This window comes from Lissotriton vulgaris, chromosome 10 (genome assembly GCF_964263255.1).
Source record: "Lissotriton vulgaris chromosome 10, aLisVul1.2, whole genome shotgun sequence".
Classification (NCBI taxonomy): Eukaryota; Metazoa; Chordata; class Amphibia; order Caudata; family Salamandridae; genus Lissotriton; species Lissotriton vulgaris.
The window spans coordinates 88,147,102-88,162,379 of NC_141698.1; the positions used below are offsets into that span (position 1 = coordinate 88,147,102).

The following is a 15,278-nucleotide window of genomic DNA, read 5'->3' on the forward strand; positions in this document are numbered from 1 at the left end:
GGCACTGGGTTCTGAGTTCCCCGATGACTCCTTTTGATGGTCCGAGTCATCTGGGATAACAAAGGTGAAAAGTGGCAGGTGAGGTGCATGTTAAAGATTCAAGCTAGCCTGGGCGATGAGGGGTAATGCCCCATAACCGGTACCAGGATGCTTGTTTCCGTTCCGGGAAGGACCTGGCTTGGCAGTTCGGGCCTGACTGTTCCCATGAGGCAGTGTCAAGACTGATTTGCATATGGCTGGGTCTAAAGTGGGGTGGCATGGTGAGCAAAAGAATGATGGATTTAACCCAGATCTCTTGACTGCGGTGAACGTTTGATTGCTCTGCATGCCGTCCATAAATTGTGTGTCTTTTGTTAAAGATTTTTAAGCATACGTTTTATACATTACAATTTGCAACTTCTTTTCCTGGTAGTTGGCAGCGAGCTTGAATTAACGTACAGCTCTGCAGAAAATAAAAAAATTAGAAAATGGTGTTCAACGAACTAGTGCCTGCAACTTTATTGCAAGTGAAATTTTATAGAAATGCCCCTCAGTGACTGAATACCAAACCCATGTTTGCTTTGTTTGCCTTTCTGTGTGTTTCTCTCATATTCAGCACACATATGTAAAGGACTCCTAAAACCATTGAGGTTTGCCTGTCAAAGTTACTTATCGGGTTGAACTGGTTGTCCATTCATCTTACCAAAGATACGATTAAAGTAGATTTGAATTTTTCTTTATTATAGGTTGAATTTTGAAACGTTAAATTGCAGCATTTGTACAGCACGTCATGTCCCTTTTTATTGGCTAAAAGTAAATGTTCCACCTGACCCAAATTTAGTATTCCTATTCCTCAAAGTAGGTACATTGGCTTATCTCTGGTTCATTGGCAGCATTTCAGAATAGCCAGCTCGGCACTTGTTACAGGGTCGGATTACTCAATTGGACTAGTGTGGCGTTGCTTCTGTCGCATTTGTCTGAATGAATAAAAATATTTTCCTACTAGTGTAGCTTCTGTTTTTACAACGAGTGCATTTTATTTCCGGCATTTTAAATCCTGGATACAGGCCAAGAGCCAACCGCACTTTAGCATAGTGAACATGTTTCCATGGTAACATTGCTCAAGTCTAGCTGGCATTACCCTTGCTTACTTTGTTAAATCTCTTTCTGCCATTTATGAAACGATTTGTAGGTTTTATTTTCTTACTCAACGATGTAATACTCTACCACAATATTTTTTTTTAACGGAAAGACAACCATTCTCGCAGCCACAACATATTTTACACCTTTTCACGCAAGTGCTTGTGATTTAAAAATAATAATAATAATAATAATAATACTTCTTGGAATTGCCTATTAAGTCAAATATCCATAATTGATCTCACCGTAATGAGTTCCTTGTCCTTCGGTGTATTCTAATGTACCAATAATTGTTTTATGCATTTGTATCTAAAAAAGATGTACTAATTGATTCCAGTTCAAGTTATTCGACTGCTGCGTTGGATTTCGAGACCCAGAACAAACTGAACCCTGTCTATGACTCTCCAAGAATGTCGCGACGCAGCTTACGCCTTGGCACTAGTACAGGATATTATGCATCAGATGACATCCAGAATGACAGCATTAATAGCAACATCTCCTTCACTGGCAGCGTGGCCTCTTCGAGGTCGTCCAGGTAAAGACCATGTGTGTTGTTGCACTTATGATTATGTACTTGATATATAGCATTTTCTACACCAATTAAACACGAAGAAAAACGGCTTGAGTTGCATGGCCGTGCAGGACACAATACACACATTTTTTGCAGTTTTCTCTGGCACGGCTTGGTTCTCAAAGTCTCCAGGGGAAGAAAAATGTGAATGTTATTTGAACAGAATATTCAATTAAGTAAGCCGACTTTCAGTTTCGTTGTGTTTGTATATATGCTTGTATCTTTGTGGGACATTTGAAGTAGTGTGGCTCACTGGTTAGAGGCGGCAGACCCGAGAGCAGAGGACGGCCCGGGACCAGGGTTCGATTCCCGGCGCGGCAGGTTTCTGGACCAAGGGTCAGCGGACTCGATAATTCTCTCGCCTCGGTGCCCACTCTGATCAGTGATCACACTCGGCAACTCTGGGCATTAGCTTGCCTCATCTTCACTAACGGCCCCACCAGACCGCCGGGGATGCCTGGTCTCACCCTGGAGATACCCATTAAGGGACCATCTCTCAGGGAAGCCAGGAAGGGTTTCGCAGCGGTCGAAGCGCCTTGGGACCCTACGGGTAAGTAGTGCGCTATATAAATGCCTATACATTTTTTTACATCACGCTGAAAAGACCGCTAAAGCGGTCTGTAGGGCAGACCTAAAAATAGGTGCTTGCCACGGGGATGTCAACGGGCGAGTGATTGTGCGGGTTGTCCCATCACCCATGTACATCATGACCTCATATATTTACTACAATGTCATATGCGTGAATGGGCGGCTAATTTTCATTGTCAAATTGATAGTTAATTCGGGCAACCCACCGTATGAAAAAATTGTATTTCTGTAATTATTTTTTCTCAAGATTTGTAAGCAGTTGGTAAAATCGGAGTAGTGAGAGGTGTGTGTAATTTTATAAAATAATTTTCTATTTGTAATAATTTAAAAGGTTTGGATTAACTCCAGACATTGATGCAGTCGACCACCTGCACATTAGTGTTTGAATACTGTTTTTCCTTGTGTTTCCTTTAGTAGTTATTTTGTCATCCTTGCTTCTGTTGTGAGGGGGGGGGGGTATATGCCCCTCTTGGTACTGAGCCAAATGCTTATAGCCAGTGCCTTTTACTGGAGAGAAGGAATTTCAGATCACTTACTGCCTGCCGACTATACAATCTGAAGCTTATTTACCATCTTCTGCTAGGCATGCAGAAATAGTACCACTTATACAATTGGAATTTGCAGAATCTTCTGTTCCCGGGTGTCATGACAGTAGAAAAACTGCAGCATGGGCAGGTTTTCAAGTTGAAACGGTCTGGTAGGAATGTCTAATGGGAGTGCCATAGGCGTTCACATTTCAAATGTGGCAAACGCCTACAAACTTGTAAATTTGTGGTTTCTTGCAAACATTTGAAACTTCTTGGCCCACTCTCTACATGCTACAATTCTCATAAGCAATGTAGTAGTTGTGGTAGTGCCCCAAACACCACTGTTTCAAGAAAATGATTTTTTCAGATGCAAGTTTTCCCCCCCGTTAAATGCCAAAAGGGGAGGAGGGAAAGCAGTTTGCAGCTGCATATTTACACTAACCCTACACCTGTTGATTTTTCTGCACTGTGGGCAGACTACAAACTTCAGGTTTAGACTGGCAGACATATACAAAAACCAAGAGTATTGATTCTTGTGTGCTTGTAGGTGGGTTGGTGTTGGACTGTAAAACACAGTGCATGTATATCACTTTGAAAATCCAGGCAGTGCACCTTCGTGGACATCCATATTTTGAGTCTGACCTATTCTTTCCCACAGGTTTCATTCAGCACCTTAGTGCGTTCTGGTACTTTTCGTCTCCATACACCTAGTTTGGAATATAACACCTAATAATTTGTAAGCACATACTTAAGGTATATCTCTAGATAAATAGCTGTTTCCTTTGCTATCTGGCAAACCTCAGCTGACCAATGGGGGCAGACCATGTGAATGTTTCAGCACCCTTATTAATCACGCTCCTATTCGTCACAATTTCTTTTTTAATATGGATGTTTTGAGCAATTACAGAGCTGATTCGCCACAGTAAAAGAAAGGGACTATGAAGGACTGATTGTAATCTATACATTTCCCTATTTATGCTTTCCGACCTGAAACTCCTGGATTAAAGCCCTGTTTTTACCACTGGTTTCAATTAAACTAGTTACATTTTTCTGTCATATGCATCCTCATAACATTTCGCTTAACACAAATCCCTGTGGGTCAAGGGTACCTTCAGCTATTGAAGTTGGCTTGTCCCATGTTAAGGCATGGACAAAGCCACCAAGTTCTGCCGTAACAGTTCGAGACTAGAAATAATTGCCTCTGGTTTTACGCTACCCCTACACTTCCATTCGATTGATTACAGATCTTGCAACCCACCATCTACAAACATCAAGTATGAAGCATTTGAGTACTGTTATTCAGATCTTAGTTTCTTTCCCTTCGTTACCTCAGTTTTTAGGTCTCGGCTAAACGCGCGGAAGCGCGTCTCCGCCGAGATCTTTTGTTAGCGAGTGTGCTTCCCAGGAGACAGTTTCGGCCACGCGCATCCTTGGAGCCGATTTGAAACTGGAACGCGCGCTGTGGCCAGGCGCTGTCTCCTGGGAAGCTCAAGCACCACACACGCATGCGCATACACACACACGCGCGCCCATGCACGCACGCACATACATACATACAGAGACACCCCCCCTGACACATACACACACACACGCGCACACACACGCGCGCACCGAGGCCCTCCCTCCCTCCCTCCCCCGCCGTCACCGTCGCACACATACATACACACACGAGCATACACGCACACACACACACACAAGTGCACCAAGCCCCCCCAGCCTTTTGGAACTTACCTGGCCAATGTCGGGGACTCTGCTCTCAGCACGCGGCGCCCAACCTCCTGCTGGCGCGGCCCCGGGGCTCCACACCGCTCACAGGAGCCCCGGGCACGAGACCCATTTGACTCCGCCTGCCTCCTCTTCCGGTCTGGACGTGGCCCCGCCCCCGTCACAGGCGACCGTGCCTGACTTCCGGGGCGGCCGCGGCGGGATTCCACCCGACCATGCTACGCCACTGCTTGGATCATCTAATTACTCGGAACTGCCTTTGGGTTACTTTTATAATGGAAGCTGCAGTGACACAGCGGGATCAGGCATAACCAGTGGAGTGTAGAACTCATGAGCAACACCTCTTCACGTGGAACTATCTTTGTCTGTGACTAGAACACCCGAGGAATACTCAGGCGCTCCCTCATTTGTGACTGAACCCTGAAGTATAGGACACTGTGTATAATCGGTGCGTTGTCGTCCTGAATCTTATATTTCACCAGAGCCGCTTCTGTACGGAACGTATAAAAATAAAAACAATATTTACAGTGCTTCAGTGCTTCAAAAACATTGCTGCTTGGAACTCTGTGCAGAAAGTGTACCACCACATCTAAGAATTATATTTTGACGCCAGCACTACAGTTTCTTATTGATTAAAAAAAACTGAATGCTTGCTTTTTGCATTTAATAAACCCTGCAGCTTACATACGGAAAGATTACAAAGCAAAAAAATAGCAAACATCATATTATGAAACATGACACAAACTTTTAGAAACGCCGGTAATATATCCCAAAATTATTCATTTTGATGACCTTTCCTCCAGTGAGAAGGACAAACTAAGTGCATTCCTTAGCTTGAGGCAAGCAAGTCTTGCTTCCCTTCGCCAACTTTCTTGAAATAGGAGATCACGAGGGGGGGCTGTTGCTGGAATGAAGATCTGCCTAATACAGGACCAGATTCCCCCTGTGAAAACTAACTTATGATTTAGTCAGAGCAACTCACTCTGGAGATACTGATTATTGCCCAGGAGGTAAAACAAGGTCATAGCTTAGTGAGAAGTGAGTGCAGAGTAGTGAGTAGTGAGTGCAGAGTAGTGAGTAGTGAGTGCAGAGTAGTGAGTAGTGAGTGCAGAGTAGTGAGTAGTGAGTGCAGAGTAGTGAGTAGTGAGTGCAGAGTAGTGAGTGGTGAGTGCAGAGTAGTGAGTGCAGAGTAGTGAGTGCAGAGTAGTGAGTGCGCAGAGTAGTGAGTGCGCAGAGTAGTGAGTGCGCAGAGTAGTGAGTGCGCAGAGTAGTGAGTGCGCAGAGTAGTGAGTGCGCAGAGTAGTGAGTGCGCAGAGTAGTGAGTGCGCAGAGTAGTGAGTGCGCAGAGTAGTGAGTGCGCAGAGTAGTGAGTGCGCAGAGTAGTGAGTGCGCAGAGTAGTGAGTGCAGAGCTTTGTGTGCTGTTGAGTGCAGAGTGCTGTGTATTGGCAATGTTAATGACAATGCATTTATTTTTGATTTAAAGAAAAAAAAGTCATGAGCAATGCCAATAGCTCTACCTTTAATGATGCCGAGACCATTGCATTGCAAATGCTTGTTTTCTTATGTATTTATTCAATTGGAATTTTCAATAAACGTGAATACAGCAGTACACAAGAAATCCCTGGGTAAGGAGTTACAAGAATAAGCAATGAATGTGCAGTACAGTAATAAGTAAGGTACCCTGAGCTTAGCTGAGCCTCCTCATGGCCAGAGGCGCAGAAACAGACCTATAGTGCATTAATGTATGCCAAACTGCACATGCACTGACAGCAATGTATAAGTTCCCATTGCATTGATTCTGCAACTTAGGGAGGGGCACGAAGTTGAGTAGCGGCCGAGCCAGGTGTGAAATAGTGTATCTAGCACGTAGTTGTATGGATGGTGCAATGGTAGTAGCTACCAGGAAAGTGGGTGGGGAAGCCCATAAATCGGCTCTGCACTGTGGGTTAAGAGGGGGGGGCAATGGTTTTGGGGCTTTAAGCAGTGATGTACTGTATAGGACTGCTTGCCAGGATCCCCCAGAGCCTGTCCTCGTGTCTGTTGTGTTCATGGGGTGAGATCTTCAGGGGGATGTAAGGTTAAGAATTACGTTAAGAGTGTCTTGCACTCTTGGGAGATTGGGCCCTTCTTCATATCGTAGGGCTTCAACCTCCCCCTTTCCCCATTTACGCACCAAACTCTGCCATGCCGCTACCGCCGGGGCAGCTGGGGCCCTCCACTAGATGAGTAAGTGTTCGTTTTGCGAGTAAGAGTGCCATGCCCATGAAGCGAGACCGTGCTGCATTCCTCTTTTTGTGTTTGAAGATACCCAAGGCGCAAGTCTCCCTGTTGTATAGATCTGTGAGTTCGATCACCTTTCACAGTGTCTCATGTACTCTCCGCCAGTAGGCTATCAGGGCAGGGCAGTACCATAACATATGACGGAGAGCCGCTTCCCCTGAATTATAGCGGGACATTGCAGGTCTGCCATGGGGAAATAGCGTTTGAGCTGTGTAAGTGTGTATGGTGAAGTATGGAAAATTGTATATTGAGATTTTTTGAGGAAATGCTAGATCCTGTACCCACTCAGTGTCATTCAGCACCCTTCCCAAATCGGCCTCCCATTTGGCGCATAGGGGCTTTTGGGAAGCGTATGACATTGTATTGCTCTATAGATCCATGTGATCAAATGACTGCCCTCCCCCTGGTAAAAATTGCCTGGAAGACAGCATGAGAAAATGCTCCTCATCTCGTGTGGACCACAGAGTATGACATGTATTATGCAATTAACAGCATGTAAGGAACTGTCCCAGAGGAAAGTCCTAGTCCGCCTGAAGCTGTTTAGTGTAAAGAAGGTGGTCTTTTGGGAAAAGGTCGCCAACTGTGGTCAGTGATCGATTCCGCCAGCCACGCTGTTTAGCAGCTGAATATGTCCCATGGTATTGTGGAAGACCTAGGAACGGAAATCCTGGAGTGTATGGGAGATGTGCTGTGTAAGGAGTTAAACTCTGGGGGGGGGGGATTTGCGGACCACAAGCACTTGCAGGTAATTGGGCATAAACTTGGGGAGCAGGAAGCAGCAGATTGTGGTGGTCGCCATTGGCTGTGGGCCATGGTACGTTTTCAGCCGGTTGTGGCTCGCTAGCCACCTGCCGCCAGGTAGTAGGCTTCAAATTATGCAGCACCCAGACCCCGCTCCCCCCCCCCCCCCCCCCCTCCTCTTCCCTGGTGGCAAATGCATTTTTTTTTTAGAGCCATGCAGTGGCCTTTTCCCCAAATAATCTCTCCCAGCAGTGTGTCTAGTTCACTGAAGAAGCATGAACTAGCATAAGCCTAGGCAAAATCACCATCTTCGTTAAAGCCATATTCTTCGTAGTGGCAAATGGTAACCTCTTCCAGAATTGCACTTGTGATTTTAATGCAGTCAGCGCGGGTCTCAGATTACCATCAAAGAGGTATATCGGGGAGTGGTAGAGGTAAATCCCTAGGTATATGACAGCAGAATTCTGCCAGCAAAGCAAGGACCCTTGCATTCGTAGCTCTTGTGGGGCTAAGTATGGGTGCAAATGTAAGACCAAGGTCTTCCCCCCTGATTGACCTTGAGGCCTGCGTCTCTGGCAAAGACCTGGACCTCACCTTGGATGGAGGAAAGGTCTGAGCGGACATACTGAACGTACAGAAGCAAGTTGTCCGCGTACAGTGACACCGTATACGTTCTGTCAGTGAGTGGTATACCCCAGGATTGATCATCTCTCCGTAGCCAAATGGCAAGTGGCTCCATTGTCATTGCAAATTGCTGGAGGGAGAGGGAGCTAACCTTTTGAGAGCTGTGCCCCACCCGGAACATGGAGAAGATGTAGAACCCCAACCGGACACGGGAGAGAGACTTAGAATATAACAGCCACGTATAAGTCGGGAGGAGTTTGCCCACCCCCATCTGCGTTAAGACCTGGAAACAGGTATTCCCACATCAGCGAGTCGAACACCTTCTCCAAATCGAGCACCAGGAACGCCGCGTGGGGAAACCACCCGGCAACTGATTTTGGATGTGGAACAGATGCCTAATTATTTTGACATACTACTTCCTGGGACAAATACATTTTGGTCTGGGTGGATGAGCTCTGGAAGGACCTGGGCATATCTACTGGGCAAAAGTTTCCTCAGTATTTTATAGTCTGCTCCCACTATGTCAATACATCAGTACGAGGGCAGTTGGGGTCCCAGTCTGGGTTAGGAATAGATACCAACAAGGACTCTCGGAGGGAGGGTGGTAGCTCCCCAGATTTTAGGGAGTCATTATACATTTCTGCTAATCAAGGTGCTAGGTTGCCACCAAGAGTGCTGTAATACTCTATAGGTAGGCTGTCTAGGCTTAGGGTCTTATTCCCAGCGAGTTCCTGATTTGCCAGTTTTACATCTGCAGCTGTGATCAGTGTCAAGGTAGTCGATTCCCCACGTTACCTCTGTTACTAAGTCTTTCACCACCTGCATCCACCAAGAGGGGGTTCAATCCATTCTGTTGGTGATCCTTGGAATCACCAGGGTCATCAGAACATGCACGTCACACCTTTACTATTGCAGTTTAGTCTATAGCAGTTCTTCAGCAAAGACCTGGAGGGATTTCTAATGACTTAAAATCATGCCGCCCTGAATGTTCTTACTTTCTGTAGTTTGATTATGCAACTCCTGCTTGATTGCCTTACACTGACTTCAGCACAAGGTGCTTGCACTTCAATTTCTAATCTAATTGGAAAAACTTTTCGTTAAACACTTTGGGCTAGCTCACACCCTTAGTGGCCTTTAGCGGCTGCACTTCCACCCTTGATTGTCCACTTTGGCTCTGAGATATCCACACAGCTGCTCTGAAGCAATATGGGGACAGATCACACAAATCTCACGGTTTAATCTACTGCTATTTTAGTTCTGCTCACATCAGACTTGAGGAGAACTTCCGATCTATCTAGAAATTCTGGAAGACCATGCACTTTGAATTGCTTCTGATCCACAGGCCCTATGATGCTTGAACATTTTTGATGATTCATAAAGAACTTAATTCCTCCAACCCTGGCTTGTTTCTCCTCAAGTTCCTTGGAGAGTCCTCTTGATGTTTTGAGTCCTATATAAGAAATAGAAGTATAATATGTTTGAACTACTCCTTTATTTATGTCCAGAGAACTGCCTCCGGTGTGGTCTTGTGTTAATCTTTACCAAATCTTTTTTTTCCATTAAAGTTGATTATTCAAATTGGAGAACTCCGTTTCTGCAATGTCTAAATGCCATCCAGTGTTTTTCTCTGGCAGGAATTAGTGGTACATTGGTTTGCCTGTTTTTATTAGGTGTTTTTCTTAACCCGTTAACCGCAGCGTAAATTCCACTGTGGTGCGGGAGATTTCTTGCGTGGGCGGCTCCGCGTCAGCCAGAGACCTGCACAACACTACCGAGGTAGTGCTTGCGACAGCCGTTGGCTGACAGGCGCAGCTTACGGGTTAATAAAAACATTTTGCAGACCTATTGATAATTTGAACGGTGTAATTTAAAGATGTTTGCATACCTCCTACAATACAATTTTCACTCCCTGTGCTCCAAACCATTTTAGAGATACCTCAGGGAACAGCTGAATGACTTCCTTTTTCAATGCAGGCTTGGGAGCTCTCTTAATTTCGTTGGCAAATCACACCCTATCTTAATATAATCTGGCAATGGCTTAACTGGAGCAGCACTCTTTTTGTTAAGAGGGCAAAAATATCTCTTCATATATTTATAATTTTTGTATAGCTGTAATTGTTTTAGATCCCAGGTTCAACCGTGCAATCTTTTCTTCTTTTGGGAATTATTATCCACACGCTGGAATTTCTCTCAAAATATTCTTTATAGTAATCCGTGCTCAATCACGTTTTAGCAGACCCAGCCAACACGTTTCATCCTCTGTAGGTACTTAATCAGGGCAAAAACTTGTTTCCCTTTCCCTGTTCATATTGATAGCCTGTCTACCTAAACCATAGAGCAGCCCCTCTCCCAAGTGTTCCTTATTTGCCCTTCAAAGGCAGATTTGCCTTTGAAGCTCACCTATTGGCCGAACACTAGTGTGACTTCCTGCCTGGAGAAGGTAGCATCTCCTCTAGTGGCAGGTTTAAAGTATCTTTCCTGGGAGTCATTGGCGCATCTCCCCAGGAGGGCAGAAAGCTGTCTGCAGAACATACCTAGAGTGCAACCGTAAACGAGCGCTGGAAACCATCGGCAACTAAAGTGGCAACTTCTAAAGTGGCACTTTGCCCAACAGTGACATTAAATTGGATTTAACCATTACATCTGATTGATACCTTACAGTACTAACTTTAGTAGTCTCATTCAGCAGTGACGTGTCGGCCTGTATCTGTGTACTTGCCAAAGGGGCTACCAGCCTTTTCCACAGTAAAAATGACAATTTAGGCTGTTTTCTGCGGGAACATGTAAAAATACAAGTTCTACATTTTAACATACAACACTCTGCCTTAGGGTTTGTTAGGCCGACCTTAAGGGTCACTTGCATGTATTCAAAAGGCAGATTTGGATTTTGCCATTATCTTAAATGTCAAAGTCTATTTAGCAGTTTACAACTGCTCATCCACTTTGCAGTGGAAGGCTGGGAGCCCTGTTTGACCGTATCCCACAAGTGCTGCAGTCCGTGGGGGATGCTCTAACTTGCAGGACCTGGATATTACTGCCACCATATACTAGGTACTCCCATGTAAGTTAGGCTGTGACAATTGGGAATAAGGCAATTAAACATGCACCAATTTAAGGATTAGAGCACCTGCACGAAGTCCTATTTAGCATGGCTCAGGGAATTTCAGCAATTACCCTAGTACCCATCAGTCAAACTGAGAGAAAAAAATGGTGGTAAGCCTGCTAAAAGCCTTTTTCCTTATAATAATTACCAGTTCTTTTGAAAGTACACACATATGATTTTATAACTTTTAGAACTGTAGTCCACAACAATGATCTGCAGAAACACATTCCAGGATAGCTATACTGATAAACTACTGCTAACTTTCACAAATCACCCACAAGAAGAATTACCTATTTTTTAACCAAACTAAAACCTTCGGTTTCTCACAAATTGCACTTGTGGTTTACTATTAAAAAGTAACTGAAAGACCGCTGTTCTCTGTAGCTCTAAAGCATTATAGTGTAGGATTACAAGGTCCTTTTTACGTCGCTGATTACTATTTGGCAGTAGCCAGTCGTAGGAGAAAATTATTGTAATTGCTCTGACTAGCCATGGGAACCTCAACTATAAAAGAGCAGGGGCCAAGACACAATGGTTAGACTGGAACCCCGCCCCCATCTACTCTGATGGAGCAGACTTACAGGCACAGGGCCAAGCATTTAACTGAGCCATAATCAGTCTGGCAAACGTTCTGGAACAGTATAGGCATTTGCGCTTTCTCCTTTGAAGAGATGTGCTGTAGCAGCTCCTTTTTAGGTTTCGCTGGGGGACGGAGCTGTAAGCTCCGCCTCCAGAGAAATCTCTTGATTTCAGTAGTGACTCTGGAATACGCCCCCCTGTCCCATTGGCTAGCTCCATAAATTTAGGCTAGCCATTGGAACAGAGAGGCGTCCGTCATGGCTGGACCAGATTCGGGGGCGTTCCCGAGAATCTTTGGCTTTTGGCTACGTCATGCACGTCAGCCAAAAGCCGGGAACGCCCCCGAATCTGGTCCGGCTGGGCCGTGCTTGCTGCTGTCCTGCCTTACTCTGTGTCCCTCCTACCGCCGTCCCCCCTCCCCCTCCCCCCTCCTCGCTGTCCTGTGCACGTTTCCCGTTTTTCGACCACGGCCCCTGGAGGAAGCCCTCGTGAGTGCATGTTAAATCTTGCCTTCCCGCCCCCTCCTCCCCCTCCCCGTGTGTCCGTTCCGCCCCCTCCCCGTGTGAAAGGGATTTGTTTCTGGAGCTCGGCTCGGGTCCATTCCCGCTTCCCGCCCCCCCCCCCTCCCAAGTGCGTGTGCAGTTGCTCATCTTGCCTTCCCGCCCCCTCCTCCCCCTCCCCGTGTGTCCGTTCCGCCCCCCTCCCCGTGTGAAAGGGATTTGTTTCTGGAGCTCGGCTCGGGTCCATTGTCGCCCCCCCTCCCGCTTCCCGCCCCCCCCCCTGTCCTGTGCCCGTTCCCGCCACCCTCCCTCCCTGTGCTCGTGGTGCTTGTTATATCCATGAAAGACGTGCCTGCAGTAGCTTCACTAGCGTCTTACTATCGAATTGTACGAGTTTCTGGGTTGATTGACGGCAACACACTGGGCCTTCGTGCTGTGACTCCCCCTCCTGGGACTTCCGAGGCAGAGAGATGCAGGTAAGTGCGAATCGATTCTTTTTATGTTTGGTGTATGCGTGTATATTTGAATTTTTGGGAAGGAGTGTTGTGAATGATGTGTGTGTGTGTGCACGTGTGTAAATGTATGGGCGTGAATGAGTGTATGTGTGCGTGTGTGTCCCGTCCACCCTCCTCTCTGCTAAAACCCTCCCTGGTCCCTGATCTAAATACTGGCTAGGGAGTGTAGTAGGGAAGACTGTTGCCCTAGGCTGTTGTAGAATCCTATTTGGACCTGAAAGCAAGCGGTGTGCTTGACACTTCAAGGCACTAGTCCATAGCTGCACGCCTTCGAGCGGAATTCAGGACGGCGCCTGTCTATTGGGATAGGAATTTACATGAATAATTCTGTCTCACTGACTCCGCCTCTCATCATTCACTACACGCCTGCTTACAAGCTGCAGCGACTCAGCCTCTCATCATTCACTACACGCCTGCTTACAAGCTGCAGCGACTCAGCCTCTCATCATTCATACACACCTGCTTACATGCTGCAGCGACTCAGCCTCTCATCATTCACTACACACAACGCACAACTTGCACTACGCTCAGCGGTGCGTGTTTGCTGCTTTAATGAAGTTAGTAACGTATGATTTGTGTTGTGCGCACAACTGTTTATTTCACACATCGCTCCCCGTGCTAAAGTGTTGCTGGTTTCTTAGCGACACTTTTTTTGTTATTTGGTTTAGAATAATGCCAGCGGTGTAACTCCCACGCACGTTTATCGATTTTATCATGATATTTGACATTTCTTTCCTCTGAATTGTTAATTGTGTTGTGTACTTTCTGTGCTGCTGTATGCGGACGTTTGGCCGGACAAACAGCACACTTGCTGTGTCTGTGTTGTCCTTATGCCTCTTGTGCGGCACGCGCTGATGCCCTTGCAACTTTGAATGAGAGAGCACCTCTGGCACTTAACAGTAGGAAACGGGAAGTATGGTACAGGACGTGGCGTTGTGGCCCGAGCTATCGCCGTGGGAGCCAGGATCGAATTAGAGGGGGAGGGGGGGGGGGGAGGGGGAGGGGGAGGGGGAGGGGGAGGGGGGGGGGTGACCTTGTGTTATGTAACTTATGCTCTCCGATACCTGCGGGTCGAGCTCGCGCTATGTGCCTTCTCTGCTGCATACCATCGCTGAACACTCGTTGCCCTCTCTGCCATTTCTGTTCACAAACTGCCCCCGTTCATACACTGCCTCTCTTCTGGGCCCCATCTGAAGACTTAATGCTGTCTCCACTCGCAACCACTTCTGCTCACACACTGCCCTCACAGCTCCCTGTCCCTTCTCCTCCCACACTACCCCTTCTCCTGTGCTCCTTTTTGTCTCTGATCAATCACTGCCCTCGCAGCTTCTTGACCCTTTAGTTCACACACTGCCCTGCCCCTCGCTTCCTTAGCTCCAGGCTATATTTCAAAAACATTAAAAGCAGCATGGCATTTAGATGTGGGAAAAGTATTTTCCGTTCATAAATATCACACCATTATTCAGCTAGGGTGACAGATTTTCCAATGTTGTGAATATTAGTTATAGCCTAGGTTTGGATAATTTTAGCATGATCTACCTACCCCCCACAAATAGACGAATACTTGCAAACATGTAGGCTTGTATATTTTTAGATTTCTTCAGCATGTGGGCTTGCACACAGTGCATTAACACAGGGTTACTCTAGTGAGAGATACAGGTGACTTTCTTGGGTGAATGGAAGACGCTTGTCTCTAACAGAGGCGTAGGTGAACCGCTTTTCCCTGGGGAACCATATTCTTTCTATGGAAAAAGAACAATTGTTACATTTACAATTTCACATGATATTCTCTTGTTTTCCACCTCCTGGAAAGTCTGCACGAGTGAGTTGTACAGGTTTGAGCTTTAAAGAAATCTATGATGGATTTTATGGAGCGATTTACGGAATTTGTGGTGGGAGAAATAATCCACTAATTTGCCATATGGGTGAAAGCTGACCATTTTTCAAATCACTGACATGCAAAGCAAAATTACGGTATAAAAAATGCATAAATTGACTGCAAGTAAACCTTGAGAAGCAGGCAGAATTCAGGTGTTTTGGCCAGCTCATGTATTTTATTGTGGGTCTTCCTGGCAGCAGGATCATGGAGACTCACGCAAACAGCACATCTTTTACAAACTGCCCACAGAATAGGCACTTGTTTGCAGTCTCAGACCTTAATTTGTACCTATGGCAGGCATACAAATATCAGCACGGTGTGATCCGGAAAAAATGTCTGGCCTTAACCACTTTTCCTATTCTTTGTATAGTGTCAATAAATATTGCTGTGCTCCTGCCCTTGCTGTTCATGCTTTGCCTGTTACTGAAGCTCGTTGAAACATTTTCAGTATACTAAAGTCAAATGCCTGATGGGAATGAAATAATGTACTCCAGTGAAACTGATGGACAAGGTTTTAATTTAGTAT

The 15,278-nt window shown here is 46.0% G+C and overlaps 2 protein-coding genes across 9 annotated transcripts in view; one reads left to right on the plus strand and one right to left on the minus strand.

Annotated features, from left to right (window-relative positions):
- LOC147684713 (uncharacterized) overlaps positions 1-15,278 on the minus strand; it is a 412,180-nt gene that overhangs the window by 382,497 nt on the left and 14,405 nt on the right. The window lies entirely within an intron of this gene.
- Positions 1-15,278, plus strand: part of SUN1 (Sad1 and UNC84 domain containing 1) — a 316,273-nt gene that overhangs the window by 74,707 nt on the left and 226,288 nt on the right. For all 8 annotated transcript variants that reach the window (XM_086940550.1, XM_086940554.1, XM_086940551.1 and 5 more), the window contains exon 3: positions 1,457-1,654. In XM_086940550.1, coding sequence (XP_086796676.1) covers positions 1,457-1,654 — 198 coding nt within the window. The remainder of the gene's footprint in view (positions 1-1,456; positions 1,655-15,278) is intronic.